The sequence below is a fragment of the Mesocricetus auratus genome, unplaced genomic scaffold (assembly GCF_017639785.1).
Source record: "Mesocricetus auratus isolate SY011 unplaced genomic scaffold, BCM_Maur_2.0 Super-Scaffold_100045, whole genome shotgun sequence".
In the NCBI taxonomy this organism is placed as follows: domain Eukaryota; kingdom Metazoa; phylum Chordata; class Mammalia; order Rodentia; family Cricetidae; genus Mesocricetus; species Mesocricetus auratus.
In genome coordinates, this window is record NW_024429222.1 from 3,890,069 (window position 1) to 3,913,023 (window position 22,955).

Consider the following 22,955-nt stretch of genomic DNA (forward strand, 5'->3'; position numbering starts at 1 on the left):
ACATTTCAAATGAAAGCCTTAGTAGTCCCCATTTCCATAGATAGGAAAACTGGATCCTAGCAGGACCATGTGGCTTGCCAAGCAGGTGGCAGGGCCAGGTGTCAGACTTCAGAACCTGGACACCTAAGCCCTGTCCCCTATTTTCCTTCAGGAACTGGCGGTGGGGGATGAATGGCGTCTTGGGCCACCCAACAGAAATAGACAATCAGGATAGAGATGCTGTGAGGAATACCCTCCCTGGCACTTTCAGGTGTGCATATTAAGTGTGACAGTGGCCAGTGTCTCTGTGTTGAATGCTATGCTTACCAGCTGGCATGCCTCATCCGTGTTTGCCCATGTCAAAGAAAGAGCCAGGTTTAGGAAGCTTCCATGGCTGTCCCCAAAGCCCACAGCTTATAAGTGGACAAGACGGGATAGATGCCTGTCAGCTCTTCTGCATGTCACATCCCCCGTGTAGGTTTCTCTCTGCATAGGTCCCATTATGACCACGACCCCACCTCATTCGCCCTTCTGTATCCCAGCTGCTGAGTGTCAGAGGTTCCTATCGAAGCTGAGGACCATGGTGTCAGCCCAGTCGCGCTTCCTCAGTACTTACGATGGCTCGGAGAACCTTTTCCTGGAGGATATATACACGGAGAACATCTTGGAGCTGTGGACAGAGGTGGGCACGGCTGGAGCCCTGCGGAAGAGCCCTGCCATCCTGGGCCTGGAGGAGCTCTTTGGTACCCATGGCCATTTGAACAAAGATGCAGACACTGTGCTGGTGGTGGGTGAAGCAGGCAGTGGTAAGAGCACTCTCCTGCAGCGGCTGCACTTGCTGTGGGCCACGGGGCAGAACTTCCAGGAGTTTCTCTTCGTTTTTCCGTTCAGCTGCCGGCAGCTGCAATGCACGGCCAAGCCGCTGTCTCTAAAGATGCTGCTCTTTGAGCATTGCTGTTGGCCTGACGTTGGCCAGCACGATGTCTTCCAGTTCCTCCTTGACCATCCCGACCGTGTCCTGTTGACTTTTGATGGCTTGGATGAGTTCAAGTTCCGGTTCACAGACCGGGAGCGTCACTGCTCTCCGACTGACCCCACGTCAGTCCAGACTTTGCTTTTTAACCTTCTTCAGGGGAACCTGCTAAAGAATGCTCGCAAGTTGCTGACCAGTCGTCCGGATGCTGTGTCAGCTCTCCTCAGGAAGTTCGTCCGGACAGAATACCACCTCAAGGGCTTCTCGGAAGAGGGCATTGAACAGTACCTGAGGAAGCACCACCGGGAAGCTGGAGTGGCGGACCGCCTCATCCGCCTGCTCCGAGCCACGTCGGCCCTGCATGGTTTGTGCCACCTCCCTGTCTTTTCATGGATGGTGTCCAGATGCCACCAGGAACTGTTGTTGCAGAGTGGGGGCTTCCCGACGACCAGCACGGACATGTACCTCCTGATCCTACAGCATTTCCTGCTGCATGCCTCCCCTCCGGATTCCTTCCCTCTCAGCCTGGGACCCAGGCTCCTTCAAAGCCGCCTCTCCACCCTCCTGCACCTTGGCCACCTGGCTCTCCGGGGCCTGGCCGTGAGCTGCTACGTGTTCTCAGCCCAGCAGCTCCAGGCGGCACAGGTCGACGCTGATGATATTTCTCTTGGTTTCCTGGTACGTGCCCAAAATGTTGCGCCCGGGAGCAAGACACCCCTGGAATTTCTGCACATTACCTTCCAGTGCTTTTTTGCCGCGTTCTACTTGGCAGTCAGTGAGGACACGTCAGCGGCCTCACTCAGGCACCTCTTCAGCTGTGGCCGGCTGGGGAGCTCACTGCTGGTTCGGCTGCTGCCCAGCCTGTGTATCCAGGGCTCCAGAGTCAGGAAGGGCAGCGAAGCGGCTCTCCTACAGAAGGCTGAGCCACACAACCTGCAGATCACAGCGGCCTTCCTAGCGGGTCTGCTGTCCAAGGAGCACTGGGACCTGCTGGCCGCATGCCAGGTCTCTAAGAGGGTGCTGCTCCAGCGCCAAGCATGTGCCCGCTCCTGTCTGGCCCAGAGCCTTCGCGAACACTTCCACAACATCCCGCCTGCCGTGCCTGGTGAGGCCAAGAGCATGCATGCCATGCCTGGCTTCATCTGGCTTATCCGGAGCTTGTATGAGATGCAGGAGGAGCAGCTGGCACAGGAGGCTGTGCGTCGATTGGACATTGGGCACCTGAAGTTGACGTTTTGCAGGGTGGGCCCTGCAGAGTGTGCTGCCCTGGCCTTCGTGCTGAGGTACCTCCAGCGGCCTGTGGCCCTGCAGCTGGACCACAACTCTGTTGGAGATGCTGGAGTGGAACAGCTGCTGCCCTGCCTTGGTGTCTGCACAGCTCTGTAGTGAGTGTGACAAGGTCTTGCGGTTGGGCCTGCGGCAAATGCTACTGTCAAGTGTAGATGTAGACGCCTAACACAAAGTCGGGAACCAGAAGTCTGGGCCCAGGCCCAGGTTTTCCACCCTTTGTACGCCAGCCAGACCCCTTTTCCTCTCCTGGACCTTAGTTTCAGTGCAGATAACGATAGCCATTGCCCTAGTTCGTTTTCTGTTGCTGTGGTAACGTATTCTGACCAAAAGCAACGTCAGGAGGAGAGTGTTTGCTTCAATCATGTATGAAGCCAGGGCAGGTGTGTGAAGGGGAAACTAAGGAGGCATGCAGATTATTGGCTTGCTTCTTCTGCCTTGCTCAGCTAGCTTCTTTATATACCCCAGGTCCACCTGCCTAGGGATAGTATCACCCGCAGTGGGCTGGGCCCTCCTACATCAGTTAGCAATCGGGAAATGTCCCATAGACATGCGTACAGACTGATTGGATGGAGGCAATTCCTCAACTGAGGGTCCCTTTTCCCAGGTGTATCAAGTTGACCATCGAGATTGGCCATCACAGCCATGCTTGAAGTTTTGTGCTAGACACTCTGCTACACTTTCCAGCATGACCCCATCTGTCCCCACAACCATGCTGGGATCAGCAGGGCCATTGGTACCCCCATGATCCTTTACTTGAGGCTCACAGGAGTCCAGTAGCTTGTCGAGAATCACACAGGAAACAAGGACGGATTTCACAAATCATGTCTTTCTGGTTCCAGGTCTCCTGGCCCCTATCTGTGGGTGCACTTCTAATGGTCTGGGAAAGTCTTGAGGTCCCATGCAGTTTTGTGTGTGTATTGGGGACCACTTTAAATCAGAAGTGATTTGAGCCCCATCGGAGTCTTTAAAAATTCACCAAGGTGGTAATTTCAGGTCCTGAGAGAAAGTGGTTGGACAATTTTCCATTGCCCGTAATACTTTCTTCTCTGTGCCTGAAACATGAGGCTCTGCGAACATCTGTGCTCTTGAAGTGTGGAGACTTCTTTCCATGTCTGGGGTCAGACAAAAGCAGAGGGTATGCCCAGGCCTGGTGACCGGCATGACCACAGCTCCCTACTTCCCTTCTCATTTGTCTAGAGATTGGCCGTCCTGCTATTTTTTAGATCCTGTCAGGAAGAGGATGTTGCACATTACAGTTAAGATCTAGAAACATACTCCTTGCAGATAATCTTAGCTGAATTTAGCAAAAGGTAAGATTCCTGTGTGTTTTAGGATGGCTTATCAGCTCTGAGACAAAGCCACACACACAGATGCTGTGTGAAACTGTGTGGCGACTTGACTAGTCCTTATACAGGGACCATGGTTGCGAGTTTATAACATAATATACAGTATATGGAGTTGATATATATCTCTATTGTATATGATAACCATATACTAGAAATACGAATAATTCTATCTGGGTCTTGAGGAAATAGAAGTTACTCTTAAGTTGGGAAATAGGAAGAAAATCTATGGAAGTGACTGCAGAATTGTGGATGGGAATTAGGAAGGGCTCTAGCGAAGGGTCTGAAGCAAGGGAGGATTTACTGACTGAGAGACCTGGAGTGGGGCTTTAGGAAGGGAGGCATCTGAGGTTAGAAAGCCTGGCCCTTTCTGTCTGCCCCTTTGCTTTTCCAGTATTGTGCCTCTGTTGGCTGAGCCCAGCAGGGAGACTGAGCCCACCTCATGTCATCTTAGGGTACCTGCCTCCCCATCTAGAGCTAAGATAAGAGCATGGATCTGACCAGGAAAATGAGTGGACGTGGTCTGTACCATGGCCATTTCCCCAGGAAGGGAACAACACAGTACCTCGACTGGAAATTTGCACACCTGGGTGTTGAGCTGCTCTGGGAAATATGAGTGTGCACCTTCCTTGATAGTGGATCTACATTTTTAAGCCATGAACCTCAGAAGACCAGACACACAGGTCTGGATGATGCTAAAAGCAAGTCATCTCTGGATTTTTTTAATGAGGCCTCAGCCAGTACAGGCTGATCCCAAACCCAACTCCTCAGTACCAGAGTTACAGATACCATCTACTAAGTTCAGCACCTGTCTCTGGAATGTTTAAATGGTCCTCTCTCCATGATTATGGATGCTCATTGGATCCTGTGACATGCTGATGGGTCCAGGGGTCTGGGAGACTGTGGGTCTATCTTTTTTCAGAGAAAGGGGCTGCTGGCCTGGTTCTAGTTCCTGGTGGTCAAACAGTATCATGAGAGGATGCTGGTTGAATAGGAGATTCCCAAGCTGAAGTAATTCCTGTCCGTAGGCTTAGGCTTGGGGCCTGGGAAACTGTGTAACAAGCATCACTGCTGACTCAGTCACCCAAAGTCTTACCCCGTGAGAATATGCAGGAGTCAGCTTCTTTTACCATGAGCGGTTGCTGAGTATGAATGTATGTGCATGTGTTGGGAGTGTAAGAAGTGGGGCATTGTGGAAAGTCTGTAGGTTATTGGAGGTGTGTCATGGAATGGCTTATTAGAACCCAGCTCATATTTTTTTTTTGTACGCTTTATTCCTTGGCTGGAGAGATACATTCTTTTCCTCCTTTACCACCTGGTCATGATGTGGTGCATCCACATAGGCCCCAAAGCAATAAGGCCAACTAATGGATTGACATCTCCAAAAGTGTGTGTCGAATGAACCTCTTCACTCTACTGGTTAGTCGCCTTAGGGATTTACATTAGGAGAAAGCAAATTTGAACACAGCAGTTAAAGCCCTTAACCAGGCTTTACTATTCTTAACCTACGTACAACCAAGAAGTGGTGGGCACTTTGTGTGTGTGTCTGTGTGTTTGTGTTTGTTTGTCTGTCTGTCTGTCTGTCTGTCTGTCTGTCTGTCTCTGTGTGTGTGTGTGAGTGTGTACATAACACAGATATAAAGAGGGAGAAAAAAGTGTGGAAGGGAAGAAGGGGCAGGTGTCTCTCCCACAGCGTGAGTCTGCATCTTTTCCAGTGGAAGGGTTTCCATGCCAACTGAAATCCTTGTTTCTAAGAAACCCTACATGCAAAGAGCTCCTATGCAGGTTTCTCTAGATTCTGCTCTCTTTGCCTCGAGGGTGATGGTTTCAGTTTTCCGTTCCACTCAGAGAGAGAGAGAGAGAGAGAGAGAGAGAGAGAGAGAGAGAGAGAGAGAGAGAGAGAGAGAGAGAGAGAGAGAGAGAGAGAGAATGCACAGGCATGGGCACAAGAGCTTTGTGAAATGACTTCCCTTAACAACTTCAACTCGCTCTGCTTTCTTTAAAAAACTAACTTCTTTTATATGCTTTGGTGTTTTTGCCTGCATGCATGTTTGTGTGAGGGTTTTGGGGCCCCTAGAACTGGAGTTACAGTTTGAGCTGCCATGTGGGTACTGGGAATTGAACCCGGGTCCTCTGGAAGATCAGTCAGTGCTCTTAACCATTAAGCCATCTCTTCAGCCCCTAACTGTGCTTTCTTTCATCTGTTCTATTTCAGCTCTTAAATCCTGCTCAGGCCTTTCAGAATTGTCTGTGGGACTCACTAATAGGTCACATAACCTTCAGTTCAAAAACCACTTTTCTGAGAGCCCAAGAAATGCCTTGGGGAGGCTGCACAGTGCTGTGCTTAGGGCAGGCTGGCAGCCTGGCTGTTTAGGCTCAACCCTGTCAGCACTGTGCAGCTTCGGCTAAGTCAGGTCACTTATTTGTGCCTCATATTCTCCCTCTTAAGGACTTAACAGTGGGATCTACTGCGTGGGCTTGGAGGTGACAGCAGTGACGTACACAGAGCAGTGCCAGGCACCTGGGCTGGGATGTACTTATGATTTCAGGTGACTCTGGCCAGGGGGCTATATGGTCACAGTTTACCGAGGGTGGCCATCTCTTTCTTGCAGATATAGGGAACGGCAGATAGCAATTCTATGTGTTTGGATGAGAATGCTCCCATAGGGGCAGTGTTTGATCACTTGGCAGTGATGTTTAGGGAGGTTTAGGAGTTACAGCCATGCTGGCAGGAGTGTCACCAAGGGTGGGCTTCGTGAGTGTAAAGAGTGTTGCCACTTGGAGTTCATGCTCTCTTTGTGGTCACCGTTGAAGATACAAACTCTCAGGCTCTGGCCACCGTGCCTACCTAATAATGTTATGCCTCCCTGCCATGATAGTCTCCTATCCTTCTAGAACCATAAGCCACAATAATAAATTCTTGCTTCCTTTAAGTTGTTTTTGGTTTGTGGTGTTTAATCACAGCAATAGAAAGCAGACTAGGGCAGTTAATGAACAGCTGATCCAGGTCAGGACATCCAGCCAAGGGGCACTAGCACCTGAGCCAGGAACCGTCTAGCCAGGACTAGCCAAGTTTGCCTGATCATAAGGAATGGTGGGCATGGTTGTTGTGTATACAGGTTTCTGATTTCATTGAGTACAGATTTCTGGGCTGCCAGCTCCATGCAGGGGCCTGAGAAGCTGCGTTGTAGGGAAGCTTTCGGAGGATCCAGGGTCCCCTGGAGGAGCTGGAGGGGCTTGCCCACAAGCAGGGCTTTGAAGGACAAAGGGAGGTGAGCAGTGCTCACAACCCTAGGAATGTTTTTAAGGTTTGAGTCACTGTCTATGTCAGTGGTCTGCCATCTTCTTGCTAGGTGGTTCTGTCCTGTTCTGGCTGCTTCTCCCATAGGCCAGATCCTTTCTGTCGCGTCTGCTGCGCGGCCTGTGTCCGAGAACGTGCGGAGGGTGTCGGGGATTGACAACACAGAGGCTTGTTCAACGATGTAAAGAAAACTTTAAGCAGGCCCCAAAAAGGTTCAAGAAAACTTCCTAAGAAAGGCTCCCACCAGAGAAGCTTCTGCTCTCTCCTCTACCCTGGCTGGTTCTGCTCTGACACCAAAAACTGATCTGGGCGTGGCAGAAGAGGTGGTTAGTCTTTGGACAAGGTCGAGGTCAGGGTGGTTTCTGTGGGCAGGCCTTTTCCAGGAACTTAATGCCCCCAGGCATTGTATTGTTTTTAGTAAACATGTTTTTAGTAAACATTGTCTTACAGCTGCCTACTCCCAGGCAGAAGGGGAAGTGGGTCTCTGCTCAAGGTCTGGTGTTCCCACACTTTCCACCTCACAGCCTCATGTGGGGTGATTGTCATGCCATTATCCTCCTGCAAAGATGGGAACTGGGCTTGGAGTTAACCCCATGGCCTCTCAAAGACCCCGGTGTTCTTTAGTCAGGGCTCAAGGTCCCGACTCCTTGCACTGTCCCCTACCATCAGCTCCCCTGCAGAGATGGGGGGGACACAGGGTGCTCCGTCCTTCTGGTTTTGGAGGTGAGAGTCTCTTTGGGGGTTTCTCTTATCGGCTCTATTTTTAACTGAACCACTGATGTCTTTTTCAGTTTGCGAGATAACAATATCTCAGATCGAGGAATCTGCACACTGACTGAGTATGCTCTCCATTGTGAGCAGCTGCAGAAGCTAGCGTGAGTCGGATGGAGCCTGGGCACGGAGGCAGCTATGAGTGGGCGATAGGGTGGAGCAGGGGTGACCTGGCTGGAGGATGCGGGGTGGCTCCTGGGAAGAGGAGGAAGACACCCTGGTTAGCTTGCTGGTCATGTCCTTCGTTTCCATCTCCCCTGGAACCCAGCAGTCTCTTCAACAACAAGCTCACGGATGGCTGTGCCTACTCCATAGCCAAGCTCCTTGCACACAGGCAGAACTTCTTGTCACTGAGGTGAGAGCTGACGTCCCTTATTCCCTGAATCTGATGTTCCTCGTAGCTGAGTCTAGGCGATGTGGTCTGGGCCACGGTGTGACCCACAGCACAGCGGCTGGTGACCCTTGGCTGCATCCAGGAAAGAGCCTTGCTTTGAGCCATTTCTACTCCCGAGGCTGAGGACTTCCTGTCTTTTGGACACTGCCCTCTCAGTGTCTGTGAAGGTTTCAAGTTCTTTCTGATGCACACCAGACCTGTGCTCGCTACTGCAGCTGTGGTACCCAGCTGCTGGATAAGTGCCCTAATGCTTCCTCAGCACTCAGCAGGCAAGCTTTGAAATTCCACCCGATACTCCTGCCCTCAACTCGAACCTCTTTCCTACCAGAGATCAACAGATATACCCCAAGTCCCTAGTGCCCCTCTTTCTCCTCTCTCTCTCTCTCTCTCTCTCTCTCTCTCTCTCTCTCTCTCTCTCTCTCTCTCTCTCTGAGTCTTTCTGATAGTCATGCTTATGATTTGTGAGGCAATAGCAAAGACAATGAGGTATTGCCCCCTCATCATCATCACCATCATCATCATTGCTGGCTGCCTTTGGGGATGAGGGATGTCATTTTCAAATTTGGCCATTCAGCTCGCCTCACACAGGGCTACAAAGGCCAAGGCCATAGGTATGACTTTGTACCGAAAGCTCTGTCCTAACACTGCCGCCTGCTCCCCCATACTCACCTGGTCCTGCCATCTAGGGAGTCACTGGGTAGCATGGGCTGCAGGACTCAGTACTGGAGGCCTAGGCCTGTGGCCAGCACATGGTGCTTTCACTGTGGCTGAAAGCAGGGGCCCTGGAGTCAGGCTGCCCCCAGTTCGAATCTAGAAATGCAGAGATGTGAATTCTTATTAGCTGCATGACCTTGGGTAAGATGATGTCCCCTCCCCCCACACCGTTGTCTCTTTCCTTAAAATGGGGATCATAGTCACAGCCATCTGAAAGGCTGTCAGGATGGAGTTAACACACAGAAAGAGCTGGTACAGTACATGCTTTATATAGTAAGCTCAGAGACTGAAGGATCGTGGGTAAATTATGTAAGCATCCAGCTTGTGTATCCTTATGTTAGTTCAGTCCTCAAAGAAGGGATTATATGAGCAGAAAATGCCCATGGGTGGGGAGCTGGGGAGGGAGCTGTGGAGGCTGGGGACTGACCCTGCTTGTAGGAGATGGATGGGAGGATGTATTTTGGACTTTGGTGCAGCTCTGGGAGAGTTCATGAAGCCACTGGGTTGCTCTCAAACCTAATTTGCCCAGCAGAGGTCTTAGGTTACTTTTTTGGTACCACATGCTTTCTGGAATGAGATGGTCATATCTACCCTGTATGATTGTAGTGAACCAGAGTGGCTTAAAGTGCCTCGAGAAGATGAAATTGTATTGTATAAATACAGAAGGCTTGTCTTGGGTGGCATCTCTGAACTGTTTGGGGTGGGGGGCATGGCTAGATTCGGGGATGCTAGAGCCTTTCTGTGGTCTTGTCTTTGCTGACAACTGCACCCCCTTGTCCCTGCCTTCTTCCTTCCTGCAGTATCCTTGGTGTTGTCAGAGATTCCTCCTCTCCCCAGTCCCTTCAGAATAAGCCAGTACCACTCCATGGTGGCAGTGGGTTTAAAGTCATGGGGAGGGGGGCATACTGGGCTGTAGACTGAGGATGGCTGAAAGCAAGAAGGAAAGCTGTAACCGTTTCCTAGGGAAACCAGTTCCTAGGACAGCTTTCTCCTGTGACTCCTGCCCAGGACTTGGGAAAACCAAGTCCAAGTGGGCAGGAGCTGTGGCAGGAGTCATGCTGTGAGCAAGCTCTGCAGGACAGCATGGCACTGCTGCGCCCCAGGAGAAGCCGGGGACCAGCGCGCTGCACTTGCTTTCAACTTCTGTGTCTTCCTTTCAGGGTGGGGAACAATAACATTACGGCTGCTGGAGCCCAGGTGCTGGCCCAGGGGCTGAAGAGCAACACCTCCTTGCAGTTCCTGGGGTAGGTTGGGTGCAGAGGTGGAGGGCCCACATAAAGAAGTTTGTGGTTTTCAGAGATTTCAGTGACGGGGAGAACTTCACCTGAAGAGCCCACAGCAAGCAGCCTTGGCTCCAGATGGAGGGTGGGCTGGGGTGAGCGTGGGTGACGCTAGGCTGCTTCTGAGCTGCCTCTGCGCTCACCTCCTCACCTGGTAAGGAGGAAATTCATGGTACAGGGGAAGGGAGAGGGCTGGGTCTTGAACCGAGGACCTGAGCATTCTGGTCTTCAGGGGTCCGCAGGGCTGGGCTGCCCTCGGAAGGAAGTACTTTGTGCTTCTCAAGACAAAATGGACACTTCTAATGACGTGCTTCTAAGGGAGGCGTCAGTTGTCAAGACCTGGGGATTGTGGGAATCCAAGATGTAGGAAGAGGGAGTAGCTATAGGGCCCGGATATTTCTACCCGTTGCTCTGGCGGGCTGGTTGCCCATAGACTCAGTGTGAGCCAGGAAGGAGCTGCTCATTTGAAGTCAGTACCCTTTCCAGCTGTGTTAGCAGCAACAGGGTATACACAAAATGAGGCCTCAGCCCCATGGAATTCCTTCTGCCTGCGGTCTCACCTGACACATCCGGACATTTATGTCCCACTTCATGGTTTTTAAAGACACCTATCTAGGCCAGGGATTGCACCAGGAACTGAAACACTCTCATAGGATGCAAACTGTTCTGTAAGCCTGGCTCCTCCTCTTGCTTTACAACATAGCATGGACATCTTTCAGAGGGTGTGATCTCATTTTAAGAAGAGTTGCACAGCATCCCACTGTTGGATGGTTTTAGTTCATCTAGTTGACATTCACCTCTTGCGGTGCACTCTGGATGTTCCCAGGTTTGCTTGTTTGATTCTCTTTCACAATATCCTATGCCCAGAGCAGTGTTCTCATCTCATACAGCCACACGTCAGTCCATACTTCATCTAATGTATTGGTTACCTTTTGTTGCTGGTACTAAAATACTGATAGAGACAACTTTAGAGAAGGGATGTTTATTTTTGACTTTTGGTTTCAGAGGGGTTTAGTCCACAACTGTTTACCCCCTTATGCTTGAGCAGGAACTTGTGGGAGAGAAAGCTGTTCACTTCATGGCTGATCAGCAAGTGGAGGCAGGATGTAGGAAGAGACCAGGGTAGTACATGGCCCCAAGGACATACCCCAGGTGACCTACATCTTCCCTGAGCCATACTCCTATTACACCACGTCCCATTAATGCTGTTATAATACAACTCCATCAAGGGATTTTTTTCCGATGGCTAGGTCATACCCTTCATGCCATCTGATTGTTTCTGGGAGCACTCTCACTGACATCCACAGAGGTGGGCTTTATCTCTTAAATATTTCTCAGCCTAATGACGTTGACAACCAAAATTAGCTATTTCACATAGTGAATGAAAGTGTTGTGCCAGCCCAGTGCAGCTGTCTTTGTTTTTCTGTACATATACACATTCCAGGGAAAGTCCCTGAGTGTGTGCGACTGAGTCAGAATGTGGGAACTGTGTCCAAGCTACAGTGGGTCTGGGGAGAATGGCTCATAAGTTAAAGGAGCTGGACAGCCCAGACGCAGAGGGGATTAAGAAGAAGCAAGAGATGAAAAGCTGGCTTGTCCAGAAAGCTGGCTTGTCCAGAAAGAGTTAGCTTTGTTCTTGGTAATCTTCGAGAATAGTTATAGACTTGTGGGTGAAAGCTACCAGGAAGCAAATCTGAACTAAATGTCAGGAAGGAAAAAAAATCACAACCATGTGACCTACTACCAAGGGTGAGTTCCCCATTACTGAGGGGTGGGTCCATGAGCCTTCAGGACTGAGGGTGAGTTTCCCATCACTGAGGGGTGGGTCCATGAGCCTTCAGGACTGAGGGTGAGTTCCCTATCACCAAGGGGTGGGTCCATGAGCCTTCAGGACTGAGGGTGAGTTCCCCATCACTGAGGGGTGGGTCCATGAGCCTTCAGGACTGAGGGTGAGTTCCCCATCACTGAGGGGTGGGTCCATGAGCCTTCAGGACTGAGGGTGAGTTCCCTATCACCAAGGGGTGGGCGTGATGACCTTTTGTTAAATTTGTAATGGTACTGAAAAGTCTGATTGGAGTTTGGTCGTCTTATCAAAAATGTTGTGGTATGTCCACTCTGCTGGGACTCGAGACCTCCCTGTGGTATAGTGGCACCACAGAAGCACATGGTCACACATCTGAAGTGCACCCTATTGACTTCTCAGGTTCTGGGGCAACAGTGTGGGCGATAAGGGTGCCCACGCCCTGGCTGAAGCGGTGGCAGGTCACCAGAGCATCAAGTGGCTCAGGTAAGCCACAATGTGTGTCCTATTTTTTGTCATAGGGGGAGCCAGGTGGTTGGGGGCAGTTTTGAAGGTGCCTGAACTTTGTATGCACTCCCTTGTAGTAGGCAGTGGAGAAAGGAACAAAGACCATTGGTTTGGGGTCAGGAAACTTGAGGATTTGGGGGTAAATTTGGGGGTGATTTTCCTCCTTTTAAGGTCATGATTCCCTTTTAGCAAACTAAAGGCTGCGAGTTGGTATTTTATCTTAAGGACCTGTTCTAGCCTACTGAAAATGGCTGCCCAGTTGGAGCACTGTAATCAGTTAGTATGTCTAATATCAGGACACTGCTAGAATGTGTCATTCATCCTTTGTGGGTCTGTTTGTCTCTGAGGTTCCTCTCTATTCTGATTCATTTTTATTCCATGATTATGTCCAGCCTGGTGGGGAACAACATTGGCAGTGAGGGAGCCCTAGCCCTAGCACTGATGTTGGAGAAGAACAAGTCACTGGAGGAACTCTGGTGAGTTGGGAGGACTCCCAGGAGCCGGGCGCTAGTCTTTATTGATTGCCCGGCCTCATCCACAGGAGGTTGTGTAGGTATGCTAAGCCTGGATGACTGATCAATTGATTTCAGCTTTGAATTGTGTGAAGCTTGCAGAGGCTGATTTCACTGCTAATTCTTTTTATCTACATGGATATGCTGGCTTGGCTGCTTTATGTATTGCCTGCACGTGCCACGGTGGTGAAGACCACAGACTCTGGAATCAAGAGGGTAAATTGAAGTCATCCCCGGATTACAGTTTTCTACCTCTGAACAGAAAGCTAGAATGCTTCCGGCTCTAGAGAGGTGCTTTTAAGAATTAAGGAAGGTAGTGCTGGTAGAGAGCTTAATATAGTGCCTCTCATGTGTACACGCTTAAAATAGTGCCTGCCTCAGAAGGTGAATGGAGTTTGGGATCACTGCGAGAAGAGCCACAAAGTGTGCTTATGCCACTGACACCTGAAGCAGACAGAACTCAAGTTATCCATCCTGTAGATGCTGCCGTAGTCTTCAACTCTAGGGGTGCCTTTGCAGTTCCAGATATAGCAGCGAGAGAAAATGCTGAGTGATTTCTCCAGGAAACAACAAAGCATGGACAATCAAAGGATCACCACAAACATATTGTGGCAGTGTTGTGTGACAAAACTTTTTTCTAGGGAGATGCAACACACATCTGCTCACCCCAGAGAGGGAGCCCGTGACAGACCAAAGTATGGGTACCACCAAGGTCCAGTTTGATGAACCATGAATATTATTGGGATGGCTTCTATAAGCCAGTCAGTCAAGGACTGATTTCCTTCTTATAATCTCAGGTTATGTAACCTTTGCCTTAAGGAAGGATAGGAAGTTACATTATACAGTGTTTCTGCCTCCACAGCAGTCAGATCCCATCCACTCCCATGTCCCACAGCCTCACAAGCCAGGCTGACACAGGCCTTTCCATTGTTTGTTTAAAAGTTTTTTTCTATTGCATAAGCTTAAGTGTTGAGAATCTTCTGATCACACTAGTTTTTGCATTGAACCATTGTTAATGCCCAACCCCATCTGTAGGTTGGATTACAGATTTTTTCTTTCATTTTTTTAAAACTAAATATTGGGCTTGAGGGGTACCTAATGCTTTTACCGTTTTTCTCTTAACCCCTTGTTTATGTGATATGCTTGCCAAATCAGAGGCTGACTGGGCGGATGCCAGTCCCATTTCCCTTGTTGCAATTGTTCCTTTATATGAACGTGTTTCTGCTTGGCCACTATCTTGTCCTTGCATGCACTTCTAACCACACACAACCTCTGCCGTTGCCTGCGGACAGTCTCAACTCTTGTGCTGTACTCTCAAAGATTGCAAAATTTCCTCTAAACCTTCAGCTGTTCTCAGGGCCTCTCCTTATTCACATTGGGGACCCCACCCATCAAGCAGGCACATAGACCAAGCCTGCCATCCTGGGATTCCTCCCACAGACACTCCTAATCCTTAGTTTCGTGTCTCGTTTCCCATAGTGAGAACCAAGCAACCACTGTCATAGCACAAAGACACTAACATATACCATACAGGAAAGGACAGTTCTATAGGAATGTCCCCCATGCATACTTCCCATCCCCCTCAGGCTTCTCAGCCTCAGTTGCATGTTCCTGTTCAGGTGTCAATTATGTTGTGTGACAAAATTTTTCCTGGGGAGACACAATACACACACCTACTCTACACCCTAGATAAGGAGCCCCTGACAGACCAAAGTATGGATACCACCAAAGTCTAACTGGGTGAACCACGAATTTTACTGGGGTCACTTACAGGAATATGGCTGAGGGGTTACTTACAGGAACAGATGTAATGTAAATGTAAAATGACTCAAAGGCAGTTGTATCACCAAAGCCCACCCCAGCATGAGTGACAGCTTGCAAATCTTTGAACCTGGAACACACTGCACAGCCTGTAGACAGCTCAACAGGTTGAAGAGTGACCTTTCCAAGTCATTCAGTTGGTCTAAATGTCTTTTAGGCAGCTCAGCTGGTTTCTGTGTCTTCCAGGCAACTGGTCTGGTCTCAGAGTCATCTTTGTGGCTTCACTGGTCCAAGCCTTCTTTGCGGCTGGGATTTGCTCCTTTGAGTGGGTGGGACTTTCAGCTTTTAGTGCTGACTCTGGCAGGGAGGAGCCTAGTGAATTCCGTCAGTTTTAAGAACTTCCTGAAGCTACTGAGTTCTTTACCTTCCTGCTTAAGGAGCTTCCCTGAAGGATGGCATATTTCAATCTGGGAGGAAACCATTGCACAACAGAAGGGGCCTGGGATCTGAGGGTGTAGCGTTAATTATAAGTTGATTGGGAAATAACCTCATCACTTCTTGGTAGAGAAGCACCTCTTGTAAGGTATTGATTATGATTATGATTGATTGCTTGTCTAACCCTGGCAATAACAGAGTAGGAAATGCTGTATGTCTGTTTGTTCCAAGCACATAGCTTCCCACAACAAAGCAAGGTTTCTTATTCATATAGGAGAGAAAGGAACATGGGTATTGGATAGCTGAGCATAAAGTAGATTTAGCAGAGTTTGTATAAGCAAAGACTGATTGATGAACAGATTGGCACTTAGAACATGGAGGGGTTCAGAAAGCTCCACCCAGCAATGAGGACAGCAGTATTTACAGACAGGAAAAGGAAGTAATATACAGAAACAACTTGTTGGCAACAACTCTCCGCTTGCCTCATTTGGATGTGGTGTAATGAGTTGCCAGCCTGTGACCTGCTGAAGCATGGCCGTTATGATAATCTGAAACCAAGCTATTTGCTGCAAGAACATATTCTTGTTAGGTTGTGCTTCGTTTGCATACTAAATTAAGTTGTGGTTTGCTGCAAGGAACTCAAAAGTAAGGAGGCAAACTCAGGCCAAATTTAGTGTAAGTTAATTCTACCACACGATGGAAAGCTTCCATCTGCAAGGCTTAAGCCAGCAAAGGTTCATTTTCTTGTGTCTGGGAAGTCTAGAGGTAGGCAGTTTAGAGATGTAGTGGCATTTACAGCAGGCTAGCCGGGGCCTCGCCTGTCTGACTTTTTCTGTTCCATCATGCTTGGTATGTGTCTTCATTGCGTGATCAAGGTAACTGCTTCATCTGCAACAACTACTTTTGCATTCCAGGATTCAGTCTCTATACAGTACAGGGCAGTCGGCAGGCGGAGCACCTCCCTTTCAGCAGCATTTCTGGAAGCTCCCATCTGTCAACTTTCCCTGTGCATCCCTGGCTCTGTGTGTGTTGCTTGGCCAATTCTGGTTGCAGTGGAAAGCGGAGATGCATTTTCTTCGCTTAGCACATAGCTTCTCACACCAAACTAAAGTTTCTTGTTAATCTAGGATAGAAAGAGACATGGGTATTCATAGCTTCGTATGACGGGGATTTTTATCTAGTGACACTGTGGAGTGTGTTCCCTTGCAAAGCTGCTCCTCACCCTCTTGTCTATTATTATTCTTGATGAGTACTGGGATTCTCTAAATGGGGGCAGGGGTGTAGGTTAACCCTTCCTGACACCCTCCCCCACAGTTAGTGTCACCAGGACAACGTGATATCCTCTCTGTCATTGGCAGCCTGGAGGAAAACCATGTCTGTGACGAAGGGGTGTATTTTCTCGCAGAAGGACTGAAGAGAAATGCAAGTTTGAAAATCTTGAAGTAAGTACCATGTGATGCTACAATAATGCCCAGCCTGAGGAGGGGGTTTAGGGTCTGAGATCAGGCTCTGGCCAGCTCTGCAATCTCACTGAGGTGTCTGGTGGGAAAAGCTTGCCTTGGCCTGGGCAGACGAGGCTGCCAGCCTTCATTGCTTACCTGGCATCTGGGTGGTCCTGGGAAACACTGCTGCAGGAGGAGAGGTTTAGTGTGGCAGGAAGGGATGGTGACCACAGAGGGTGGACCTAGGAGGTGGTTATCACTAAAGAGACTAGAACTCACGCTACTGGGGCCTCCAGGAGTTGGCAGAGCATGCCTGACCCATACATCCCCAGCGCAAGAATGGAGCAGCAGGGTACTCACCCTCAACTGCATGCAGAAGGTGTCTGTGTGTGTGTGTGTGTGTGTGTGTGTGTGTGTGTGTGTGTGTGTGTGTGTGTGTGTGTGTGTGTGTGTGTAGAGGGGTTGTCTGTTGTCCTAAATGTCCAGGCTATTCTCACCGGGCTGAGCCTGTTCCAAGAGTCTATCTAGAGAAGTGGTTCTCAACTGGGGGGGCGAATGACCCTTTTATAGGGGTCTCCTAAGATGATCAGAAAAACACAGATATTTACATCACAACTCATAACAGTAGCAAAATTACAGTTATGAAGTGGCAAGGAAAGTAATTTCAAAGCTTGGGGGTCACCACTACATGAGGAACTGTATTACAAGGTTGAAGCATTAGGAAGGTTGAGAACCACTGGTCTAGGGAGTGGCAGATCTCAACAAGCAACACTCAGAACTGGAAATGTAAGTTGAGGGAGCATGGGCAGGCAGGCTGGCTGAATGTGTCTGCTGTGTGACTTGGAGGTGTCCTCCTTCCTCCAGGGGCCACCGCTGCTCAGGCAGAAGGGTCCTTTGGACGGTCGTCTCCAGTGGTGTCTCCCCGTGTGACGTGTTTGAGTGCTGGTGTTCGCTCATGTGTGCGTTTGCTCATCCATTGGTTGGACAAGTGCTTGCACACTCATCTATGTGTCTGTGTAAGAAAGACCCCGCCCCAGGCTCTCATCCTCCATTTCACACATTCTCATGGTGGAGACAGATGGCAAACAAAAGGCTCCCGTGACACCGAAGCCTGGGAGACACACCAGGTTCATGGAGCAGCGACTACTGTTGGAGCACCTGGGGACTGGCGCATCGTTGATCGGGTGCGGATGTGGCAGGCTTGACTTTCCTCATTGCCACACTTTGCCTCTCTTGATCCTAAAGGAGGGGGGGCAATGGTGGAAGTGGGCGTGTCTTGCGTTACCTGTTGCCAGACTGATTGCTCAGCATCCTGAGCAGTAATAGCTACACCATCCCCATTTCCCCATGGCATCTATCTCCATCTCTATGTTTATATGGATCTCTATCTCTATATCTGTGTCTACATCATCTATATCTGTATCTATCTATCTATCTGTATATATAGGAGATAAAGAAAGAGAAATAGGGTGGGGAGAGAGAAAGAGAGAGAGAGAGAGAGAGAGAGAGAGAGAGAGAGAGAGAGAGAGAGAGAGATCTTTCTTTTACCACTGTCTTCTCTGCCAAGTGTTGGTTGGAGTCCAGCTTCCCAGGCAGACGGTCTCTCCTTGGACAGCTGCCTTAGCTGCTTCAAGTGTAAAGGGATGGTAATTGGCCTCCGCATGGGTTCTGCGCATGCACCGATGCAACAGGCAGAGAGCTGGCACCCGGGAAAAGCTCAGCACATGCTGGCATTGTTCTCGGCATCGCTTTGATGGCAGATGTGCAGCAGGCCAGCGCTAGGGAGGAAGGCAGATGGCGTAGTAGTTCCTAGAAGGCAAAGCTGGGAGCGGAAGTTTCCATGGTGGATCAGCTCCTGTCCCAGCCTCCATCTCTAACCGTCTCTAACCTGTGTCCCCGAGCAGCTGTGAGCACTCACTATCAATGAGGTGCTGTGCCAGTGAGCTCTGCTATGCCATTTTCTGTTCAGTCCTTAATTCTCTGTGAGGCAGGCACCTCCTTATTCAGATTTGCTGAAGTCTGAACAACAAATGGTACAGGTCGGATCTGAACCTTCAAAATCCTGGCACTGAACTGTGGGGCTCAGCCCTTACAGTCTTTCATGTGTGGTTAGTTTGGTGAAGCAGAGGGGCTGTCTTCACGGGAGCATTGGTCCTGGTGGATGATCTCATTGGGCTTGTGCTTGCAGCAGGCAGGCTTCCTGAAGCCAGACAGGCTCAGCAGAGGACCAAGCCTTACAGTAGCGCATCTTGTCCACCTCTCTTCCAGGCTGTCCAACAATGGCATTAGCTACCGGGGTGCAGAAGCCCTCCTGCAGGCCCTCAGCAGGAATGGTACCATCCTGGAAGTTTGGTAAGGCTGCCGGGGAACCTCCTTTGTCTTTCCAAGCCTTGGTTTGCATATCTGTGAGATGGGATGAGAGGAGAGAGGAATGGTGGGATTTTGAAGATAAATTTTGACCAACATTTGCTATGGCAGCCAGATTTAGATATCTGGCTGTAAAGGTGGTTGGTGCCTCTAAGGAGGGACCAGTTTTGCCCAAAATCAGGGTATAGTGGTGTGTAACTGTAATCCCAGTGCTTAAGAGGCTGTGACGGGAAGATTTTTGTTTTGTTTTTCTAGATAGGGTTTCTCTGTGTAGCCAGACTGTCCTGGAACTCATTCTGTAGACCAAGCTGGTCTTGAGCTCATAATGATCCACCTGCCTCTGCCTCCTGCATGCTAAAGGCATGACCCACTACCACCTGGTGAGACAGGAGGATTTTTGAGTTTACATCTGCCTAGGTTACAGAGTGAAACCCTGTCTCAGAAAGACAAACAGACAGAATGAAAGAACAAAAGAAATAAGGAAAGGAAGGGAGGAAGATGCACGAAAATGGAAGTGTAAAATCAGGAGTATTTATCCAGAAACTTTGGTGTTCTAAGCTGTAAAGTAGGCATAGGGGTGTGGTTAGACAATTAAAACAAGAACCCCAAAAGTTACTCCCTCTGCCATGACATGGGCTCTTACAGATTGAGCATGCTGTGTGAGACCCTCTGCACCTTTGAATTCTGGAGATTACACAGGGTGGGGACTGAGGTATGGTGTAACCACATCCGTATCATTAGAAGTCACAGTCCTTAATGTGTTTGAAAAAGACGTCAAGATACAGTTTGATCAAGGCTCTTTTTTCATGTGAAAAGCAGAAAGGAATGCTCTGGCCTAACACATAACAAGTGAAAGTTACTATTTGTGTGTCTCAGGCATTGACCTAGATACCAATACTTTTAAAACTAAGACAGTCTGTATAAGGGTCTGTATTTCAGATCAGGTATGTATGGTACATGCTTGTAGTCCTAATACTTAGGAGGCTGAGGCAGGATTGTGAGTTCCAGCAAGTCTAGGCAAGAGCCTATCTCCAAACAAAACAAGCACACTTTTCAGTATTTCCTCACAAATGTTGCCCATCCTGGGACCCCATTTTCCCTATCCTCCTGCTACCCCATCCCCATCTCCCACCTCAGACGAAAATCTCATGTAGCCCAAGCTGGCTTCAAACTCATTGTGTAGCCAAAGAGCCAAGGATACACTCCCAATTCTTCTGCCTCCACCTCCTAAGTGCTGGGATCACAGGTGTGCACCACCATGCCTGGCTTGGAGCTCCATTCTCAATGCCAGACATTTAACCAGAGGGGAGGAAGAGTTGGCCCTTCCTAGGTGGGCAGACTCTTAGAGCTGCCTGCAGATCCCCAGACAGGTTCTATCCAACTTGTGTTTCATACCTTAGCAAACAGATCTCAAATAGTGAAAATGAAACCAGAGCCGAAATCCCCTGGGCTAGAAGACACTTTGCTTCCTTGATTTTGAGGTCTCAATGTTAGGGAGGTCAGGTAGGCTAGCATTTGAGGCAGCATACTCTTTGTTGTTTTTTTTTTTTTAATCATTGTGCAGGCCTAAGAAAGGTTCCATTCTGTTGTCAAGGTGGAGACCGGCCTCAGGCTGCTATTTAAGGGTTCTGATGCCCCTTGCTGCTCACTGATGGAGCTGTATGGACTTGGACTTTGCTCACCTCATTCTGAACAGATGTGATTATTGCCTGAAAAAGAATAGCCTCTCCCTCCTCCCCCACACCGGGAGTCTGTAGCTGCTGGCATGGCCCGGTGTTGTGCATTCTGTGGGGTGGTCTGGACAGCCCTGGGTGTCACATGGTAAAACCCTTCCATCTGGTGAGCTGAGGTTGGGACTGAGCATCAGCCCCTCCCAGGCATGAGTTTAAGTGTGGCCACTTTCCTCGCAAGCTTTCACTCAGACGTGCCTTCACTCAGACCTCACTTCCTGTCATCCCTGCAGGCTCCGAGGGAACACCTTCTCTCCGGAGGAAGTTGAAACACTCAGCTCCAGTGACAGCAGACTCCTGCTATGAAGTCTCAGCCTTGGAGGCTTGGACTCTGGAGGCAGTATCCCTGTGCTGCTCAGAGCTGGACACCCCCCCAAGCACTATAGTTTCCTTCTGATAGCAGGAAAGGGTGCTCCAGTGTGCTCCAGAATTGGCTTTTCCCAAGGATGCGTGATGGTTGGACTTGGTTGACTGAACTGGTTTAAGAGACACTTGGGACTAGAGGACCACATTTCTGTGGGGTGTCTAGAGAGGACAGTGACTGAGAGAGAGAGGTCCTGACTGAATGTGGGCAACATCATCCACTGGGTGCCCCATGGGAGGAAGCTGAGGGAGGAGGATGCCATACTTGCATGAGTGAGCTCTTCTTCCTGAGTGAGGACTTCTGTGGCTGCTGCCATCACCTTTGGACAGCAGACTCCGGCTTCTTTGGTCTTCCGACATGGACCCAGAACCAGTGGCATTTCAAGGAGCTCCCAGGCCTCAGCTTCTCGGTCCTGGCAGGTACCAGAGTCTCTGCCTTTCCAGATGGTCACTGTTGGACTACCCAGTCCTGATGATGTAAGTGAATCTGAGAAATTCCCTTTCCTTGTTCTCCCTTCCTCCCTCCCCTCTTTCCTCCCTCCTCCCACCCACCCCAGAAGAATCCTGGCTAATGCACCTGCTTTTACTCTCTTGTTCTTTTCCAGACTCTGAGCATGGGATGAACACTCTGACAGGATGTGGCTGGCCTCTAGCTGAACGGCCAGGGTTCTGATGGGGGTCAGTCAGACCTATGGATGTTAACTCAGGGCCTGTTGGTGTAGAGACCTAGACTCTCATGCAAGACACCACCTCCTCTTCTCTCTTGGAGAGGAATATCCAGGAAGCAGCTTTTTAGCTACGTCTGGACTCAGCTCACCCTCTAAGGCCATCCAACTCTGCCCCCCCCACTCACCCTGCACGAGGACCAACAGGACCTCACCCCAGACAGCCAACACAATACCTATCCTTCTCTTCTTTCTTAACACAAACAACAGCCATTTGCCCTCAGGATGTTCTGGATTTACAAGGAAAACATGACCACATTCCAGCTGGGACCACATGTGGACTTTGGTTTCCAGTAACATCAATTACTCTGTAGCTGAGCCTTTGGAATCAGGTCCTCCCTCAGCTACAGCTTTTTAAAGTTAATCTGGGCTAGAATTTCAAACAACCCCAGTGGGCCTCGAGTTGCTGCCTGTGAACTGAACTGTAACAACGGACTTCTGAAACATATTCCTAAAAGACAGCTCCATTTTATCTGTGACAGAGTGCTTTAGGACATAGAGTCAGGGGTTGGACATCTATGGGGGACAAAACCAGGCCTTTTTTTTCTAAGCCAGGACTTTTTGTGGTTTTCAAATTGTCACCGCTGTAATTTGTAAATTATAGAAATGTTACTGCCTTCCATATCATTGTGTGTGAAAGCAAGTTAATATTTATAAACTGCATTGTTTTATTATAAGTTGGTATTTTCATAGACAATGTGATCATGAACTTTCTGTTATAAATAACCACAGAGGTGAAAACTGTTGAGTTCCCAAAGCTGTGTTAATTATGATGAAACATTTAAAAGTACCCCTAAACCTGTCAAATTTTTGAAGTGCCATGTTCTACAATGAGGGGGGACGACAGTTGTCTATCAGATAATTTATTGCATAATGCAAAAGCAATTCATAGACATTGCTGGCAGTCAAAACACATTTGGCTGCAACTTAGCAGAGTCTAACCCAGTGTGAAATCTGAAGCTGTTCTAGAGCCTCATAGGGGACAGCCCTCTGGGCCTTCTATAGTTTTCCAAGTGGCTGTAGGAGTAGGAGTCTTTTCACAGAAGGAAGGTGAAGAAGGTAGGAGTGTGGCGTTCCTCTTCCAGCAGCCTCCTGCACGGGCTTCCCTGGCATAAGACTTAGTTGTTCACCGTGAGCATGCGCACTGGTGGCTGCTGGCTGTGGTGGAGTCCTGCTTCCTTAGAGGTCTTCTGTGTGTCTGGTTTGCTAAAGGTTGGAGCATTTCAGAGAGAGAGAGAGAGGGAGGGAGATAGATAGATAGAGAGAG

General features: G+C 49.3%; 1 protein-coding gene across 2 annotated transcripts in view; it reads left to right on the top strand.

Moving 5' to 3' along the window:
• Nod2 (nucleotide binding oligomerization domain containing 2) overlaps positions 1-22,495 on the top strand; it is a 39,000-nt gene extending 16,505 nt beyond the window's left edge. Inside the window, exons 4-13 of one of the 2 annotated variants that reach the window (XM_040735308.1) lie at positions 522-2,337; positions 7,678-7,761; positions 7,929-8,012; positions 9,926-10,009; positions 12,249-12,332; positions 12,746-12,829; positions 16,420-16,503; positions 18,772-18,855; positions 20,834-21,440; positions 21,569-22,495. In XM_040735308.1, coding sequence (XP_040591242.1) covers positions 522-2,337; positions 7,678-7,761; positions 7,929-8,012; positions 9,926-10,009; positions 12,249-12,332; positions 12,746-12,829; positions 16,420-16,503; positions 18,772-18,855; positions 20,834-20,906 — 2,477 coding nt within the window. In that variant the 3' untranslated portion in view covers positions 20,907-21,440; positions 21,569-22,495. Of the gene's footprint in view, positions 1-521; positions 2,338-7,677; positions 7,762-7,928; positions 8,013-9,925; positions 10,010-12,248; positions 12,333-12,745; positions 12,830-16,419; positions 16,504-17,581; positions 18,856-20,833; positions 21,441-21,568 lie in introns of those variants that run through there. The other variant, XM_040735309.1, reaches the window with a different exon arrangement.
• The last annotated feature ends 460 nt before the right edge of the window (positions 22,496-22,955 follow it).